Source organism: Seriola aureovittata, chromosome 3, assembly GCF_021018895.1.
Source record: "Seriola aureovittata isolate HTS-2021-v1 ecotype China chromosome 3, ASM2101889v1, whole genome shotgun sequence".
Lineage (NCBI taxonomy): Eukaryota > Metazoa > Chordata > Actinopteri > Carangiformes > Carangidae > Seriola > Seriola aureovittata.
In genome coordinates this window covers 11,947,651-11,963,778 of record NC_079366.1, presented here as the reverse complement: position 1 = coordinate 11,963,778, position 16,128 = coordinate 11,947,651, and the positions used below count along the sequence as shown (strand labels likewise).

The following is a 16,128-nucleotide window of genomic DNA, read 5'->3' as shown; positions in this document are numbered from 1 at the left end:
TCCGTGTGGGTTTCCTCCGAGTGCGGAACTGCCCATAAAAAACAAACTGTCCATAAGTGTGAATGTGAGTGTGTTGAGCTCCCCACCTGTATGGAATCGGTGGGTGTTTATGAAGAATTGTAATATCTACTTGGCTCTGGACATCATCATTTTTAAAAAATAAATTTGTTTTAAAATCGCCTAATAATTAAGATTATATTATTTATATCTTTGTATTTCAGTTTTTTATTTGACCTGTGTGTGTGTGTGTGTGTGTGTGTGTGTGTGTGTGTGTGTGTGTGTGTGTGTGTGTGTGTCCTTGTACCTCTTAAAATGGGGAGAAATTGTCCAAGTTTAGGACTTGATTTTGGGTTTAGTATAAAACCTGAGCATCCCAACAAATACTGCAGCTGTCTTTGTGTGTGTGTATGCAGATGGCACGACACCAAACAAAGTCCAACATGCATTAATAAGTAAGTCAGAGTCTGGTAGAGTCAACGAAAAGTGACTACCAGGTGGAAGTCTGTGCTGTGTCTTTTATTTTATTTTAGTTTTCATTTTTTTATTTTTGTCTAATATTTTTTTACTTATCGTGCCCTGACAGGTTTTGTTCAGCCACAGCAGAAACTCTCACAACAGGACTAACAGTATTCTGGGATTGTGGGCTTAAAACCATTATATGAAAATGTATTCCAGAGCTCTAATCTCAAATGTTATGTAAAACTCCCTCAGATGTATTTTATCTCTAAGCCCTCAGGTTGGAGGTATCATTTGTAAACCCTCACTTGTGTGATAGTTTTTTTTTTTTTTTTTTGTTTTTTTTCCTTAGGAATATGAAATAACATCGGGAGACAGGCAGGGGCTGCAGCAAAGCGCTCATTTCATTACATATGAGATGAATTTCAAGAATCTTATTCATATACTTAGATTTATATTTATTCAGAAAAAATTCAGATGTTAGGGAACAAGGTGAGTAGAATCATGTGGTGACGGCAGATGTATATATTTCAATAGTACTTTTTCCCAGCATGACCAGAATTACACTGATATAAAAAATATATTAACTTAAATCTATAACCTCCAATTTGCAGTATCACAAAAGTGGCTTTCTCAGCTGACATATATATATATATATTTTTTTTTTTTTTTTTTATGGAGCTGTGTGACTTTGTTGACTGGTCCCTTCAGCAACATACATTATCGTGGAGAAGCAGAGAGTAGAGGGCTGACGTAGCTGCTTCTTTGTATAGATCTATTTGGTGTGTCTATCTCCAAAACAAATGCTCTGCGGTTTACCCTCCTCCACCTTCCATCTCTATCTTGCTCTCCCTCCTCTTTTCCTCTCTCCTCGTTTCAAGATTTATCACGCTGCAAGCCCAAAGCTGGGAGGTCGACTGCTTAGCCCTACTTCCCCTCCCCACCGTCCCACACCTCTGTCTCTTTCACCCTTTCCATCCTTCTATATCTACTGTATTTTCACCTTTTTTCCCACTATGGTAAAGCACAGTCCATTGTTTGGGGACACAGTGGAGCTGCTAGTCCACCCGGTAAACCTTTCAGGAATGACAACAAAGGCAGTTATGTGTATTATTGATCCCCATAAAATCTTGACATTGCACAGTTCATTTAAGTGGTTTCTCTGCAGAGTCTGAATATTTTATCTTTTGCTGTGAATACTGTTACAGTAAAATAAAGCTTTTGAGGTGGTAGGTTTCAGCTTGATTTTACAGTGCATAGCGTGACTCTTTAGATGAATTATGAAGAAAGAGCCTGGAGGGTGTGGAGAGACAGCAAAACATTTTTTTCAGGAGAGCTGGATTGATTCTTTTAATTGTTTTTGCTCAATGTCTGGAAACTTGCAAATAGCACACACCTTTTCTTGTTACAAAGTTTTGTATGTAAATATAAAAAGCATAACCATGTGTGGGCAGAAATGCATGCACCGCACACATTAATGCAAAAACACAGTGCTCGGATACATGAAGGACAGTATTAGCTCCATGCTGACATGATTTTTTGATAAAATTATTTTTATGGATTTCAGAAAACTGGCTTTTCACGGAATCTTTTCTTAAAGGCACTGGATGTACCACATGTAGATTTGATTCCTAAAACTGTAGTGTATAACTGACATGTAAGTGTGACAATAGTGTCACAAAAAAATGAGAGAAGAACCAAAAGAGCTGCAACCCTTTTATTTCAAAACTCAATTCATTATTTAAGTAATTTTTCAAGCAAAAAAGCCAAAAGAGTTCCCTGGTTTTTGTTTCTCAAATTTGAGGATTTGATTCTTTTTTTGTGATATATGATAGTAAACTGAATATGTTTGGGTGTCTAACATTTTCTCAAATAAAACAAGTTGTAAATAAAATCAGCGAATTCACAAAGTAGACAAAAGTCCTTATGAATACCCAGCGTCACCACAAAGTTTCCAGACTCGAGGTGAAATTAAGTCTAGTTTACCAAGGAACCAAACAGTCTTCTTAGTTGAATCCTCCACCAGAACAATTGACAAAAAAATGACATGAGAGACACATAATTAGGGAAGAGAAAAGCCAACGCTCCTCCTCTCCGTTCCGAAAACAGAATTTTCATTCAACAGGTGCATGAAATCTTGCACAGCAGGGACACTCGCTAACAGTGCAGTCCTGGAGGACCCCTGAGGTAGAAGGGCCCCAAAATTTGCAATCTCAACTCATACCTTTTAGCCAGCAATCTCCATACCAAATCTCCAACAACTTTCCAAGCTCACAATGATCTGACATGTCTTGACTGGCTCAGTCTCATCTCAGCTGTCACTTTGAGATTTAAATGGATTAAACTGATCTCAAGACTGTTGATACAAGTCTTGTACAGGACATTGATGACATGTTAAATAGATGAGAAGGCCCCCCGAATGCACATGAAGACACTTGAACATATTAAATCCAACTACCCTGAGAGTAATCTTGTGAGCAACGCTGGTTTATATTCTGCTGTTATATGGCCGTGGGGACTAAAAACAACAAATTAGCTCTGCACACCAACAAACACATCACTTATTTAATAGTCCTTGCTAATTAGCTGAATTAAGTCGAAAGAGGAATGGAGGGACACCGCGGGCACTTTATCACACACTGTTTGATTGGTATTCTGTTTTAGCTTAGACTATATACTATCTACTTGTCTTTACTGATGAATTTAAACAACTTTCTCTGTCTGTCTTCCCCACTCTTTAACTCATTCCCCACTCTGTCTAACTGTCTTGCCATTGTTGTTCACAGCTCCTTCTTAGTAGCAGCCAAGTATCTATAATGGTGGTACTTTTAACAGATTAATACAGAAAGACAGAAATACACATGAAAGAAAATAATCAAATCAAAGTTAGGATCGGGATCATATCTCAGCGAGCGTCTAGTTTTAACTTTATTGAAAGTTGGTCTTTAGAATCTCCACTTGACTTTTATTCACTGCAAAACATATTGCAAAATGCAGCTGAGAATAAGGAACATTTTGAATATTTTATTTGGTGGTGTGTTCAGGTGCCAGTGTGAAGAATTGTGTTTATTACTTGATCTTTAAAACCTACAGTATATGTTATTGATGCTTACCCAATACACCACAACCCAATGCATGCAGTTTGACCTGAAAAAATCTGACCCTAATGGCAGAGTCGGACTGAGAGGTGGACAGACAGGTGGACTGGCTGAAGAGATGGTGGGTTTTTAGAAAGTCAGAAAGACAGGAAGAGACTAAGACACATCAGGGACAGGAGAGCTGAAAGCTTTTTATTAGATTGAGAGCTAAAAGTATTTCTTAAGCGCATGTCCATAGCTTTTTAGATAGAGAGATAGACAGTCAGCCAGTGAGACAAGCAATCACAGAGATACAGTCAGGAGAGCTAAAAGCTGCTATTAGGCTGATGGCAAAGATGAATCAACCAAATGTATCTTGTATGAGGCTTGAATCCACTGCTGTTGAGATGTATACTGTACAAAGTTAGACAGCAAGTGAGGCAGACCATAAGAGATGGACAGGAGCACTGAAAGCTGTTATTAGAGTGATGATAAACACACATAACCATTCACATCATCTATCAACCTTGAGTCCAGACCTGTTTAGACTGACAGTCAGACGGTCAGTTAGTGAGACAGACAGCGAGACAGCGGGACTGAAAGCTGTTATTAGGACCCATCTGTACCGGTGGCTGGAGGCTGTGATGATGATCCACCAGTCCACAGCTTATTATTACCTGAGTAATTACATTGGCTACCGCAGGCTGGAGGTCCTTTGCCTGCATTTATAATCAAAGCATAATTAAACTATTAACTGAATTAGTGGCGCTGTGGCGTATGTCGTGTCAGCTTGCAAGAGGGAGCCTGATGCGTCAGCCTTTAGTGTATTTATTTGTGCCTCTGTAGATCTCACACAATGATGGGAGATTTATGAGCGACACAGTAAACGCAGAAGTCAGAGGGACAATGAGGGGAGCAGAAGAGAGGGATAAACCTAGAAATGAACTGAACATAAAGAAAACATCACAAAGATATATGGTACATGTGAGGAAATGCTACACGTGCTCACCAAACCATAGTTTCACAGATTTTTTTTCCCTTATCATTGCTCTCTTGAGCTGTTTTTTTTTTTGTTTTTTTTTTTCATCGTTTATGTAAAAATTTCACTCACTTTTTTTGTGAGAAATTGTTTAGAAATAAGAGCAGCACAATGAAAACTTTCTGGGAAAAATTGTCCATAAGTGTGAACTGTTGTCCCCATATAGTATTTAAAGGTTTTATCTCTATGAAGGCTTTGTTTTCAGTCTGTCTTTGAGTGTAGCCCGTTTCACCTGCTGATCTAATCTAATCAAATTTTATGTAATCGTATCTAATCCACATTTTAACATTTACTCATTTGGTGCTTTTATCCAAAGCGACTTACAAGTGAGGGACAGCACTAAAGCTTCAGTACAGTAGGCGACCTTGAAGTAAGTACTACAGACTAAATCTGTTCAATAAGGGCAAGTGCAAGGAGATCAGGTAACCTAGTTCACCGAAAGTGCATAGTAAGTGCTAATTATGCATGTTAAAGTGTCAGAGGTGTTAGGAGAGGAGGTTCTCTCTTGAGGGATGAGTCATCAAGATGTTGTTGAAAATAGAGAGGGACAAATCTTGACAAATGAATCTGTTTCTCCAAACAAATAGTTTTGAATATAATTTGAATATAGTTCTGTTGTTCATTGTTGTTCTATGTTTAATCTTTAATTGTGGTCATTGAATTTTGAAAGTCACAAGTAAAAATCCCCTACTTTTAAATATGTGAATGTATTCATAGCCTTTTGCTGCCCAGGGATATTTCTGTCTGTAAACTTAAATTATATTACTATAATGCATATAACACAGGCTAGCTGAAGTAGATATGTGTGATGTGTTTTATATGGTAATGCTGGGTGCTTTCATATTGTTTGTGGCTGTTTATTATTGTATTGTTTAATCAGCACGCATATGCAGAATTACTGTGTGTGAATGTGGTGTTGCGTGGTCTGAGGTAGACTTATCTATAATTATTGTGAGGCTGCTGTAAATTGGCCCCAACATGATCTGTTGGCAGTCAGTATTGGAGTGCAGCTGTAGTGACATATGCCAGTTGCAGACTATATGTCATTTTTTTCGTATATGTAAATTTCTGTGTAAATATCAATAAAACACCCAATACAAATTCGCCCCCACACACACCTCCTAGAGTGTGCTAAAATTCGAACACTGATTGGATTTCCAACATCAAACAACGTCAAGATGATGTATGCATCACACGATGGATTAAAATCTAAGAAATGAAACGATTACCATTCTGCAGTGCAATAACCTTTTCAGTATTGCACCAAAAGCACATCCAACATCAAACTAACATTAAAATGAAAAACCTCAAACCACCATCAAACATCATGCAAACTTCACTGAAGATCAGAGCTTTGAAGAAGGACTTTCATGGAGAGAAATTAACCTTTAATGTCAGAAAACTGACTGAATAGGTTCTCAGCATAACGTATATGAAGGGAAACCACGGTCAGTTATTTACCATCTTGCTGATATTATTAGTGTAGCGTTTAGAGCCAAATAAACACATGGGATTTAACTGACCGGATCGACAAAAAGGAGCCACATTTTTAAAAGTTTTTAGAAGTGTTTGTCAAACTATATAAAGTATATTAATTATATTACTATGTTTTTCAATATAATAGTTTTACTGTAACAGAAGTATAAGCAGCAGCTCTTTACCAGTCTGTTTTCAGGAATGTGTAATTCTATACTGTAGATGTATATTATATTTTTTAATAATGTGAATCCAGTGTCAATGGCCCATTCTCATCTAGCACAGTTGTACACAGTGCCTGTCAAGTGACGCAGAGCATGCATCATTCAAGCTTTCCACATCACTTTGTTTTCCACAATCATATTGGAGACTGCACTTTACAACTGAATTACCAACAGTATGTTCAGAGTCTGAATTGATTTCATCAAGGTACTGTAGGCCAACATGAGCGCTAACAAGCACAGGCCCTGTCCATTCCTCACTAGTGTTGTGGTGATGACATACTTAGGTGAAAACTGGTGTTATTATTTTTGATAGTCTCTTGTGGGATCAACAATTTTTTCATCAAGATGGACAAACAATTATTGTTACTGCTCCTATGTTTCACATGAGCGCCACCAGTTAGATTGTTTAGCTTCAATCAGCTGTTATATAAATAGACATTAGCAGCTGTTTAATATGCAGCAATTATTTACTGCCCTTATTTCCATGCATTTGCATATGAGTGCTTAATCAAATAAGACTTTCCATCTATGGTCACTCTTCTAAATGACAGAGTCCTGCACTAAGTGAATGGGATCAGGCCTGTTCATGCACATTGCCCATTGAGCTGGAATGATTCAAAGCGCATTACATCTGTCATGCTTTACAAAGAGCCCATCGCTTTAAACAGAGTGGAAAGATAATATAGTGAAGCCTATCACACGCCCCGTTGAAAATAATTAATCCAGCATACAAGCGTTAGGAAACAGATGAGGGAAGCAATGCACAATAAACCATGTGGAATGTTCATTTGTTGTTTGGCAAATTTGTTACCAGACGCTGTATGAGTGGGTGGTGTGTGTCTGTGCACAGAGGCAGGGCCGTGTCTGAACTTGCACCTGAGCCCCTCATTTGGATATTATAACATCTAGAATATGTTTCTATGCAGGTGTGTAAGTCTGTACACTACCCGCATATAGTTACGCACAAGTCCTGTTTGTCACTGCATGTATTGTGTTTGTTTATGCTTTTTGTGAGTGTGTTTTCTGTGTCCATAACTTTTATTCGTCCCTCGCCCTTGTGCAGTGGTTTGTGTTTGTGATCAGCCTGTCCTGGGAGTCCCTGGACAGTGCAAGTAGAGCACAGACAGGTGTGACATATTGCAAATTTGGTCTTAACTCATATAAACAGACCACAAAACAATGAATATTCATCCATAACAAATAGCAAAGCAGAGAAAAAGATAGAGGGAGAATGAAGGGGAGAAAAAGAAAACGAAGATTTTTCCATTTCAACAGATCAGCGACTTTCCAATTTTAACACAATTCTCATTTGGAATTCAGACCAGAATGCAGCAAGATATTAATTTGGGGAAATCAACAGAGAAATTGGGTCACCTGTGAGCTATTCATTTCACGCCGCCAAAACAAATGAGTAATTTAAAAGAAAGAGTGAGAGAGGGAGAGGAGTAAAATAAAAGAGAATAAAACAAAAAATGATGTAAATGCAGTGATATATGGAAAGAGGAAAGAAGAACAAAAGGAAAAGTTGGCTAAGAATGTGAGTAGGAAGATTTTGCAGACTGATGTACACAGTAGAGGCAAAGAGTAAGATGAAGGAGGAGGGGAGTAAGGAGCTGAGAGAGAGAGAGACAGTGAGATGTTAGATTGAGTTTGGGACTTAATGAAAATGGAAGGCATGGGGTTTGCATTCATTCCAACTCACATCCACTGAATGTAAACTAATGTGGGCAGCGTGTGGCTCAATCAGACTTTAAAGATGAGAGCAGAGGTCGGGGTCATCGCTGCATTTAGCTTGTTTAGCTTGAGAATAATTGCCTTTCTGCAGGCATACATATACACACAGACAGACAATTAAAAACAAGCAAATACGCTCACAGACAGGACGTTGTTTTGAATAGATTATGCAAATTGGATGCAGAGTATGTCGGGCTGGCAGAAGAGAGGGAGTCAAGTGTGAACTGTGAAGGTTGATATGAGCTAAGGCAGTATTGGTTATGCAGGTTAATGCAGTATCGACTGATTCTCAGAGGGGTGAGGGCAGGGGTTACAGGGAAAAGATAGAAATCAGAGAGCGGTGTATCAGTATACATGGATTTGTTTGTAAGAGTTTGCTGCTGTCTTAATCGTCTTTCTCCTTCCTCCTCTCTCTTTAGGACAGTCCATTGATCCTTCAGTCAGACAGAAATGTGACTGTCAACGCCAGGAATGATCAGGGACAACTGACCGGTCAGCTAACCGTGGGTAAGACACACACACACACACACACACACACACACACATTGGCATTGTAAACATTTTCTACTGAAGCAACCTCCAAATCAAATCATTTGTTCAAGACAGTCAGTTATAGTGTCTTATTTGTGCTTGAATTCATGCATGCATTTTACCTCCTTCTGTTTACCAAACTAAATATTATCTGTTTCCATTAGTGTATCTCACTGAGGCTGACAGCCATGCTGTTTTCTCAACTAAATAATTTTTCCAAGCCCTTATTGGATTGGTGACAGCCAAGTGTCTGACAGAAGACAACATTTAGAGGACATCTGACTTAAATGACATGACATATTCTTATAAGGGCACAAACACTACAAAGAAAAACATTAAATGAAAAGATTTTTAACAAATAAGTAGTTAATAAGTCTTAGCCATAAGAAAATCTCTATCTACAGTAAGGCTTTATGAAAAAGGAATTTGCATTTTAAGATGCTTTAGGGGCTGGTTGAATTGACAGGTATAAGTGTATATTATTATTATTATTATTATTATTAATAATAATAATAATAATAATGGTAGTAATATGTGTGTACATTAATTAAATATGGTTATAGAAAACTATACAATAAAACATCTGACACATGACATGAATGACACATTAAAAGCAGTTCTGGGGCGCACCGGTGGCTCAACTGCTGCTTAGCACTTAGGCTCAGTCCTTACTCCATGGGTTCAAGTCCAACCCATGACCCTTTGCTGCATGTCATCCCCTCCCTCTCCCTAACTTTCCTGTCACTCTCTCACTGTCCCTATCCAAATATAGGCAAAAACTGTCCCAAAAAATAATAACTTTAAAAGCAGGTCTGAAAAGGTGAGTTTTGATCATGAACACGGTAATTATACTTTATGTTACAAAGTGGTAACATCCAGTAAATGCAGTGTGTTTACATGAAGAGAAACCAAGCTATGCAGTGTAATCTGAGAATGCTTTAACATTGTGTTACTTAAGCACATGTAAATGCTCTAATGGAAAAGAGAACAGGTCCTAGAATATTAAAATAAGCTTTTTTTTTCTTTTTTTTTTTTAAATGTCATCCAAGTATTTCAATGTCCTGCTACTTTGGTGGTGTGCCATTACTGCCCCAGTCTTAGATAACCATGGCACAGATTTGTTGTGCCAGGCAGTATATTCAATCACTGTCACTCTAGCAGTTTAACCTGTGAGAGTGGAAAGATTGATCAGCAGTTGCTCAGTTAGAGAGGTGATGGTGGAAGTGGATAATAGTATTCATTCAGAGGTGGTGGATCTGAAGAGACCAGAGGATCAAAAGCCAATCATTTGGTAGGGTCATGAACTAATTAAATAAAATCTAGTCTTATTAATAAATGAGACCTTGGTAAATGGATCTGATAAATTAATCAATTGAATATTAAAATCATTATAAAAAATATTCTATTATATAATAAAATAATTATTCCTAAAATAAATACTTGCGCAATGTGTGCTAAGTTTCAGAAAGCTATAAAAAACACAAAAACAATTCTCAGTTATAAGAGCATTTTGCATTAAGAATTTTGATGTAAATGGCATAATTTTAATGAAAACCAACATTCAGAGGCTTGTTGTTTTCAAAAAGAAAGTCAGAATAAAGTGACTTACAGAGGATGGGTGCAAATGTAGTGTGTGTGTCCTTGAAGTGGAGCAGTGGCACTGGTGTCTTTCAATGAGCCGACTTGAAGAGAAAGAGCTAGAGACAGAGGCACCAAGATTATGGTTAGAGTTCAGAGCAGGCCAGATAAAACAGTTATCTGTGAACTTTTGTGCCTGTCTTGTTGGGATTTAATATTGTCTTTTTAGTCCTGTCATTACAAAAGTTCAGTAGCCAGTGGTCAGCACTAAAAAGCCCTCTGAACATTTCCTCAGGGTTGGAACACAAAGAAAAAACACAAAGCTTTCTTAGGCCTCAATTGCCAAACTGACGTTATAGTAATAGCCGTGCTGCAATTTAATAAAGTAACTGAAAAAAGTAACTAGACTTTCATGGACTTTAGGGGAAACAAGAGAGGTGAGTGCAGAGAGCAAAGGCTTTCTAATGTAATGTCTTGGCCCTGCATTCATTCAGGACTATTAACAGTGGTATCTTGTCAAGTATTACGATGGATATCTTTGTTCATTATTGAACATCTGATAAAAGTGGTGGTGAAAAGCCAGACACTGTAATGCTAACCATAATGTTTGTGCTGCTGTGGCTTTTTAAAGAACAAATCCGACATGTTTGGAATTCTTGTCTCTTAGCGGCCCAGTGCTTTAATTATGTCATGACATATTTGTAATCTTCAGTTATGTTTTGTGTCACTGTCATCTCACTATTAGCCCTTAGTGAATTTACAGTGGCAATTCTTTACAATGACTTTACCCTACTTAATGGTATTTGTATCCCCTAGAAGTGAATTAAGTGATTAGTTATCCTTCTCATTTGTCTGTGATTAGGTCTGTTTAGTTTGGATCAAACTCCTGGTGAGATCTGGCGGCTTATTGATGCCATCAGAAACACTTTCAGATTCAGTATGTGATTTGATGAGCCACATAATCCTGCCAGTGTGTGCCTGGCCAGTGCGAAATGTGGTTGCTTTTGGAAATTAAACATGACATGCATCAAATTCCCTCTTAGTGTGGTCCAGCCTTTCACTGATTTCTTACTGAAAACATTTTCACATGTAGAATTAATTATTTGCTTGCCACCTGACACCCGAGGAAACAGATATTTATGTCACAAAACTAAAAGATGCAACAATAAAAACAGTTAAAAAAAAAAAAAAAAAAAAAAAAATAGTCAATCATCATTATGGAGAGATTGGCCTAACTGTTTTTCCTGATGTATCTGGTTTTCTGTTTTGGTTTCTAAAAATTAAATCATCACTCAGTAGACCTGACTTCATGTGATTGCTTGTGATGTCAGAGTTCAGGAAGTAGCAGATATAGAACATCATTGCCAAGTAGCATTAGCAGATGGCAGGTGTTGTGAATGGTATTTTCAGATAAAAGGCTCTTCTCCACTGTCTTCCATGTTTGATGTGAATGCAACATTTGGACGTTCATCTCCTGTAGGCTGGCCAGCACTTCGAGTGTCTTTCTACGCGCGCACAGTTTTCCCCATGTGACACTTTGAAGGTTTGAAATCCCTGACAGCTCACCTCCTGCTGTTAAAACTCTCTAAAGCTGCTTTTCTTGCAAAGAAAAAGCACTTAAATGCTCATGTGTGCTCTGAGTGAGAGTGTGTCTGTGTGCGTATCACGGAGTCAGCAGAATCAGTCTGCTTTTAAAACTACATGGCCAGACAGTCATACTGCAGCCAGCTTAGCTTTGCCGGATGACATGTGGAGGGTTGGGTGTCCTGACTCGTCACGAGTGACTGCACACTTGTTGAAATCGCATAAATGCCTGATTCTCTTACTGATATTATGCCTGTCTCACACTCAAGTGCACACCCACAGAGCAGCCACAACTTTGGGCCAAGGTTCCCCAGACACAGGGGATCGCACATGCAAAAACAAAATTACACACTCTCTCCTCTCTCTCTGTCTCAGTATCCTCATAGGGATACCCAGAAATCCTGTCAGTAAGACGGTCATTTCTTCTCACCAGATGCTCGCCACATCAGAAGTGGAAGAGTTCCATCTCAGTAAGCCCCTTATTAGCATTCATCACTGAAACTCACCAGGGGAACCGCTCACTCCAGCTTGTACAAGATGTACAGGATGTACGGTCAGTGGTATGGAAAGGTGAAATGGCCACAAACGTTTGAACTAGTGCATTAACATAGAATACCGAGACACAGCTGCACTGACACCTCATTACATATCAGATGGTAAAGTAGGTACTAATTTGGGCTGCAGAGAAGTGGAGTGGAGGAAGGAGAGAAAGACCTCAGTGCTGTGGTAAAATCACTGCCTCTGGAGACAAAATGAAGAGACAACTGTCAAGACAGTGTCTTAAAGTTTTTTATGAGGTTAATATGATTCATTGATCAATATAAATTATTAGACATAGGTCACCAAAATATCAACTTGCAGGGAACATTGGCTGTAATTGCTCCTTGAACAGACTTTTTTGTTAGGTGCTTGACATTTCTTTTACACGTCAGCATCAAGCGGTAACTGCTGAATGTTGAGTTTTTAGTACTTTGATACTTTGATGCTCTGAGTATTCCCTTGCTCTCCAACCTGGCCCAGTCTGTGGAGCTCTTAGAAAAAGACAGCAAAGGATACAAAAGGACAGCAGAAGAAGTGCATTGTGATTTGCCCTCCATTGTGATGGTTTAGGAAGTGCTCACATCTTGCCATACTCAACTGAATTTCATATGACAGACAGAAACACACACACATACACGCTTCTGTCTTATGTCTCCCTGAGGGCCTATCTTTTAAGAGAGAGGGTCTCAGTACATGTGTTGGCCTTGGGCTTCTCATCTCAGTTTTATTGCCCTCTCTCTCTTTCTCTCTCTCTCTGTTTCTTCCATCCCTCCATCCCGTGTCTTCCTCACCTTCCTTTCCGTTGCTGTCAGCTCGTAAATGTGAGTGAGAATCTGTCATATTTGTCTTCTGAATAGCTGACCATAAAGATGATGAGTGAACTTGGAGTTTGAAGCCATACCCTTTCACCCGCCTTGGTGATGATGTCCCAGCATCAGAGGCAGTGCAGTGTTGTCTAAAGAAAATACAGCACACAGTGGGATTATCATCAAGAAGGGATGTTCCTTATTCAGTTCTGATGGGCTGAGCAATTTTGAAAAACTGTAAAATAATAATAAGAAACAAGAAAATTCCAGGGAAATTTTGAGTGCCACGGGGGCTACTGCCGGGATGAGTACATGATTTATTTCCAGTGTTCAAAAGTCACCCTGATCATATTCTGGTTTTGAGAAATGTCTTGATATAAAAGATTCTGATATAAAACAATGTCACATCCCTCCATCATGTATTATGTGGGAAATATCTCATATTCTGTGTTGTTTTTTTTAATAAAACAAGAGGCAACATGTCTTCAAACTGGCATTTAAAGGGTTAAAACCCTGAAAACTAATAAACATTTGATAGGTTTGAGCAGAACTGAAGTGGTTTAAGAGATTTATGCAAAAAAAGCAGAAAAAAATATTGATATATGATGATTTTATAGCATTTTCTTTGTGTGTCCTTTTTTGGACGCGAGGAACCCGAGGGTACAAAATGTGTTACCAGTGTATAATAGACCTGTAACAATAACTGACATTAGATTTTAAAAATATGTAAAAAAAAAAAGATACTTTCTTGCAGAAATCCATACCTTCAGCTGTAACACAGCCAAAATAATCAGCAAATCAAAAAAGAAAAGTGAAGAAAATGTCCAAAAAAGGACAGAGGGACCCCTGAGGGTTAATAAATCCCATGAACCGCTATTTAAATTACCACTATTATGTTTTTTTCTATGCAAAATTTAACATTACTGGGGAGGAGAGCAACGCGACTAGAAGTGACAGCGAGAGAGGGCTAGTAGCTTCTCCTCTCCTGTCTCAGCAGAGACCGTCACAACTTCATTCACTCTTTTAACAAAACAAAAAAAAAAGCTACGAAGGAAGCAGTAAATGGACTTACATATTTAAGACCTAACTAAATGTAATTTAAGACCTAACATGCGGCTAATGTAAAGCTAGCGGAGCTTGGAGAGTTGGTTATCTGGTTGCTAGGCGCACGCACGCACGCACACGGGTCAGGAGCTGCCGTTGCCATGGCAATGTGAAAATCTGCCCAGAATTTGGCTTCTACATGGCTTCAAACAACTGCAAATTATGAGAAAACCGTTACTTCTTTTCATAAACCGAAAAGACCGTGCCAGACACTGAAGCCAGAAGTTTCTACAGTCTCTATTTTATTCAGATATTCCTTAAAATGAGTGAGGAAGCTCAGTGCGAAGACAGAGTGAGATTCTTTTGAAAAAAAAAAGACGATTACATTAGGTGTCAATGAGAGTGAGACAGGTATTGCTGCCGGACCCGGCACCCCCGTTTAAATTTTGTGGAGACCCTGCCTGTCAAAGTTACATTTTATGAATCCCAACAACTATGTCTACATTTTCAGAAAGAATTATTTGTCTCCTTTTTATGGTTTGGCCGCGAGCTCGAGTTAAAAATAAAAATAAAGGTTATTTTTTACGGCTTCACGCACTTTAGCCAACTGACGCTTTCACTCTAACTTTGAAGAAAAAGTGATTTGCACTCCTCCTTTGAGTGTTCACAGTTTGAAAAGTTTACATGTTATGTAAAAACAGTTCCTATCTTTTTGAGAGAGCAGAAGTTTTCCTCCGTTTTATAGTTTGAATCACATTTCTACGTGCAGGTATGAGAGAGCTGGGTGACTCAGAAAAAAGGTGCAATTTTGTAGAAAAAAGGTGGGTTTCTAAAGAAAATTCCAATGCATTTCTAATGCATTATTTATTCCCAGTTTTTTGGGATTAACTTTGGGAAAAATTGGAATTTTAACACCAAAAGTCATAGCACCCCTTGCGGGATCAAGACGCACGTTTTGATGTATATATTACCGGGGTTTTCTCAAAGCTGCGGAACGAGTTACGCGCCGAAATTTGGCGGAAGAATAATAAACCCGAGGCACTCCTCTCAGCTATTCTAGCTGTAGAGGAGTGCCTCGGAGCTGAGCACCCGTGGCACTAATAACTTTATAAGTATTTTATAATAAGTCAAATTGGTACTTATACTCGTCTTCTTCTTTTATTCCTCCTTCAGAAAATGATAAAGGATTAACTGCTGTGTTTTGAAATATATAGAACAAAATGTGTTAGACTAACAAGCTATCTTGGAAGTCACTAGAGAACAAAACAATGGACATATTAATTCATTGTAGAGATATGCTCTACAGTGGCAAACATTTTATTTAATTACCCCCAAAGTGGAGGCAGTGACACACACACAAAAACAGTGTGTTCCCATAATTTTTGGAATGAAGACAAAACTTTTTCTCAATATTCCTGGTTAATGCAAGATCCACTGTGTATCAGCAACCCACTTAAATTGGGTTGCTGATTCACAATATTTACTGCTTTCACTTACAGTAAAAAGGCAAAAGATACAGCAATAACAGCTGAAGACCTTATAGTTAAGTTATATGTCTGTATTATATAAGTTTTATAAATGGTTTAAACGTGAGTACAGATGAACAATATTGACAAATGTGTAATTGGCCAGCACAATTATTAACTGTTTGTTACCCATTCCCCATCTCTTCACCCTGTGTTTCTGTCTTTTGGCAAAGCTGACAGTCATTACAGCCTGTGGGAGTGTGTGTTTGTGTTCTGGTTGTCTTATTGACTTTCCATTTTTGCGAGTGCATGGTGCTGATAATGAATGCTCTTTTTCCCCAAGCAGGAGAGGTATTGGTAGCACTCATTAGCCGTGTGTGTATGTGTTGAAAAAGTTTGATTTTAGGAAGTTGGTGTGTGTAAGTGTGTGTATCTGTGCTTTGAATTGCAAGAGGGCCATTCACGTTTACCTGCCATAGAAACAACTTTTCCAACTTTAAATATGACTTTCAATGCTCAATCCTTTCTTCTACCCTTTTCCTTCTCTTTCCTCTTTGCTCACTCTTTCATCCC

General features: G+C 38.4%; 1 protein-coding gene across 1 annotated transcript in view; it reads left to right on the top strand.

Annotated features, from left to right (window-relative positions):
- LOC130166780 (zeta-sarcoglycan) overlaps positions 1–16,128 on the top strand; it is a 341,932-nt gene that overhangs the window by 262,587 nt on the left and 63,217 nt on the right. Inside the window, exon 4 of the mRNA XM_056372533.1 lies at positions 8,426–8,513. Coding sequence (XP_056228508.1) covers positions 8,426–8,513 — 88 coding nt within the window. The remainder of the gene's footprint in view (positions 1–8,425; positions 8,514–16,128) is intronic.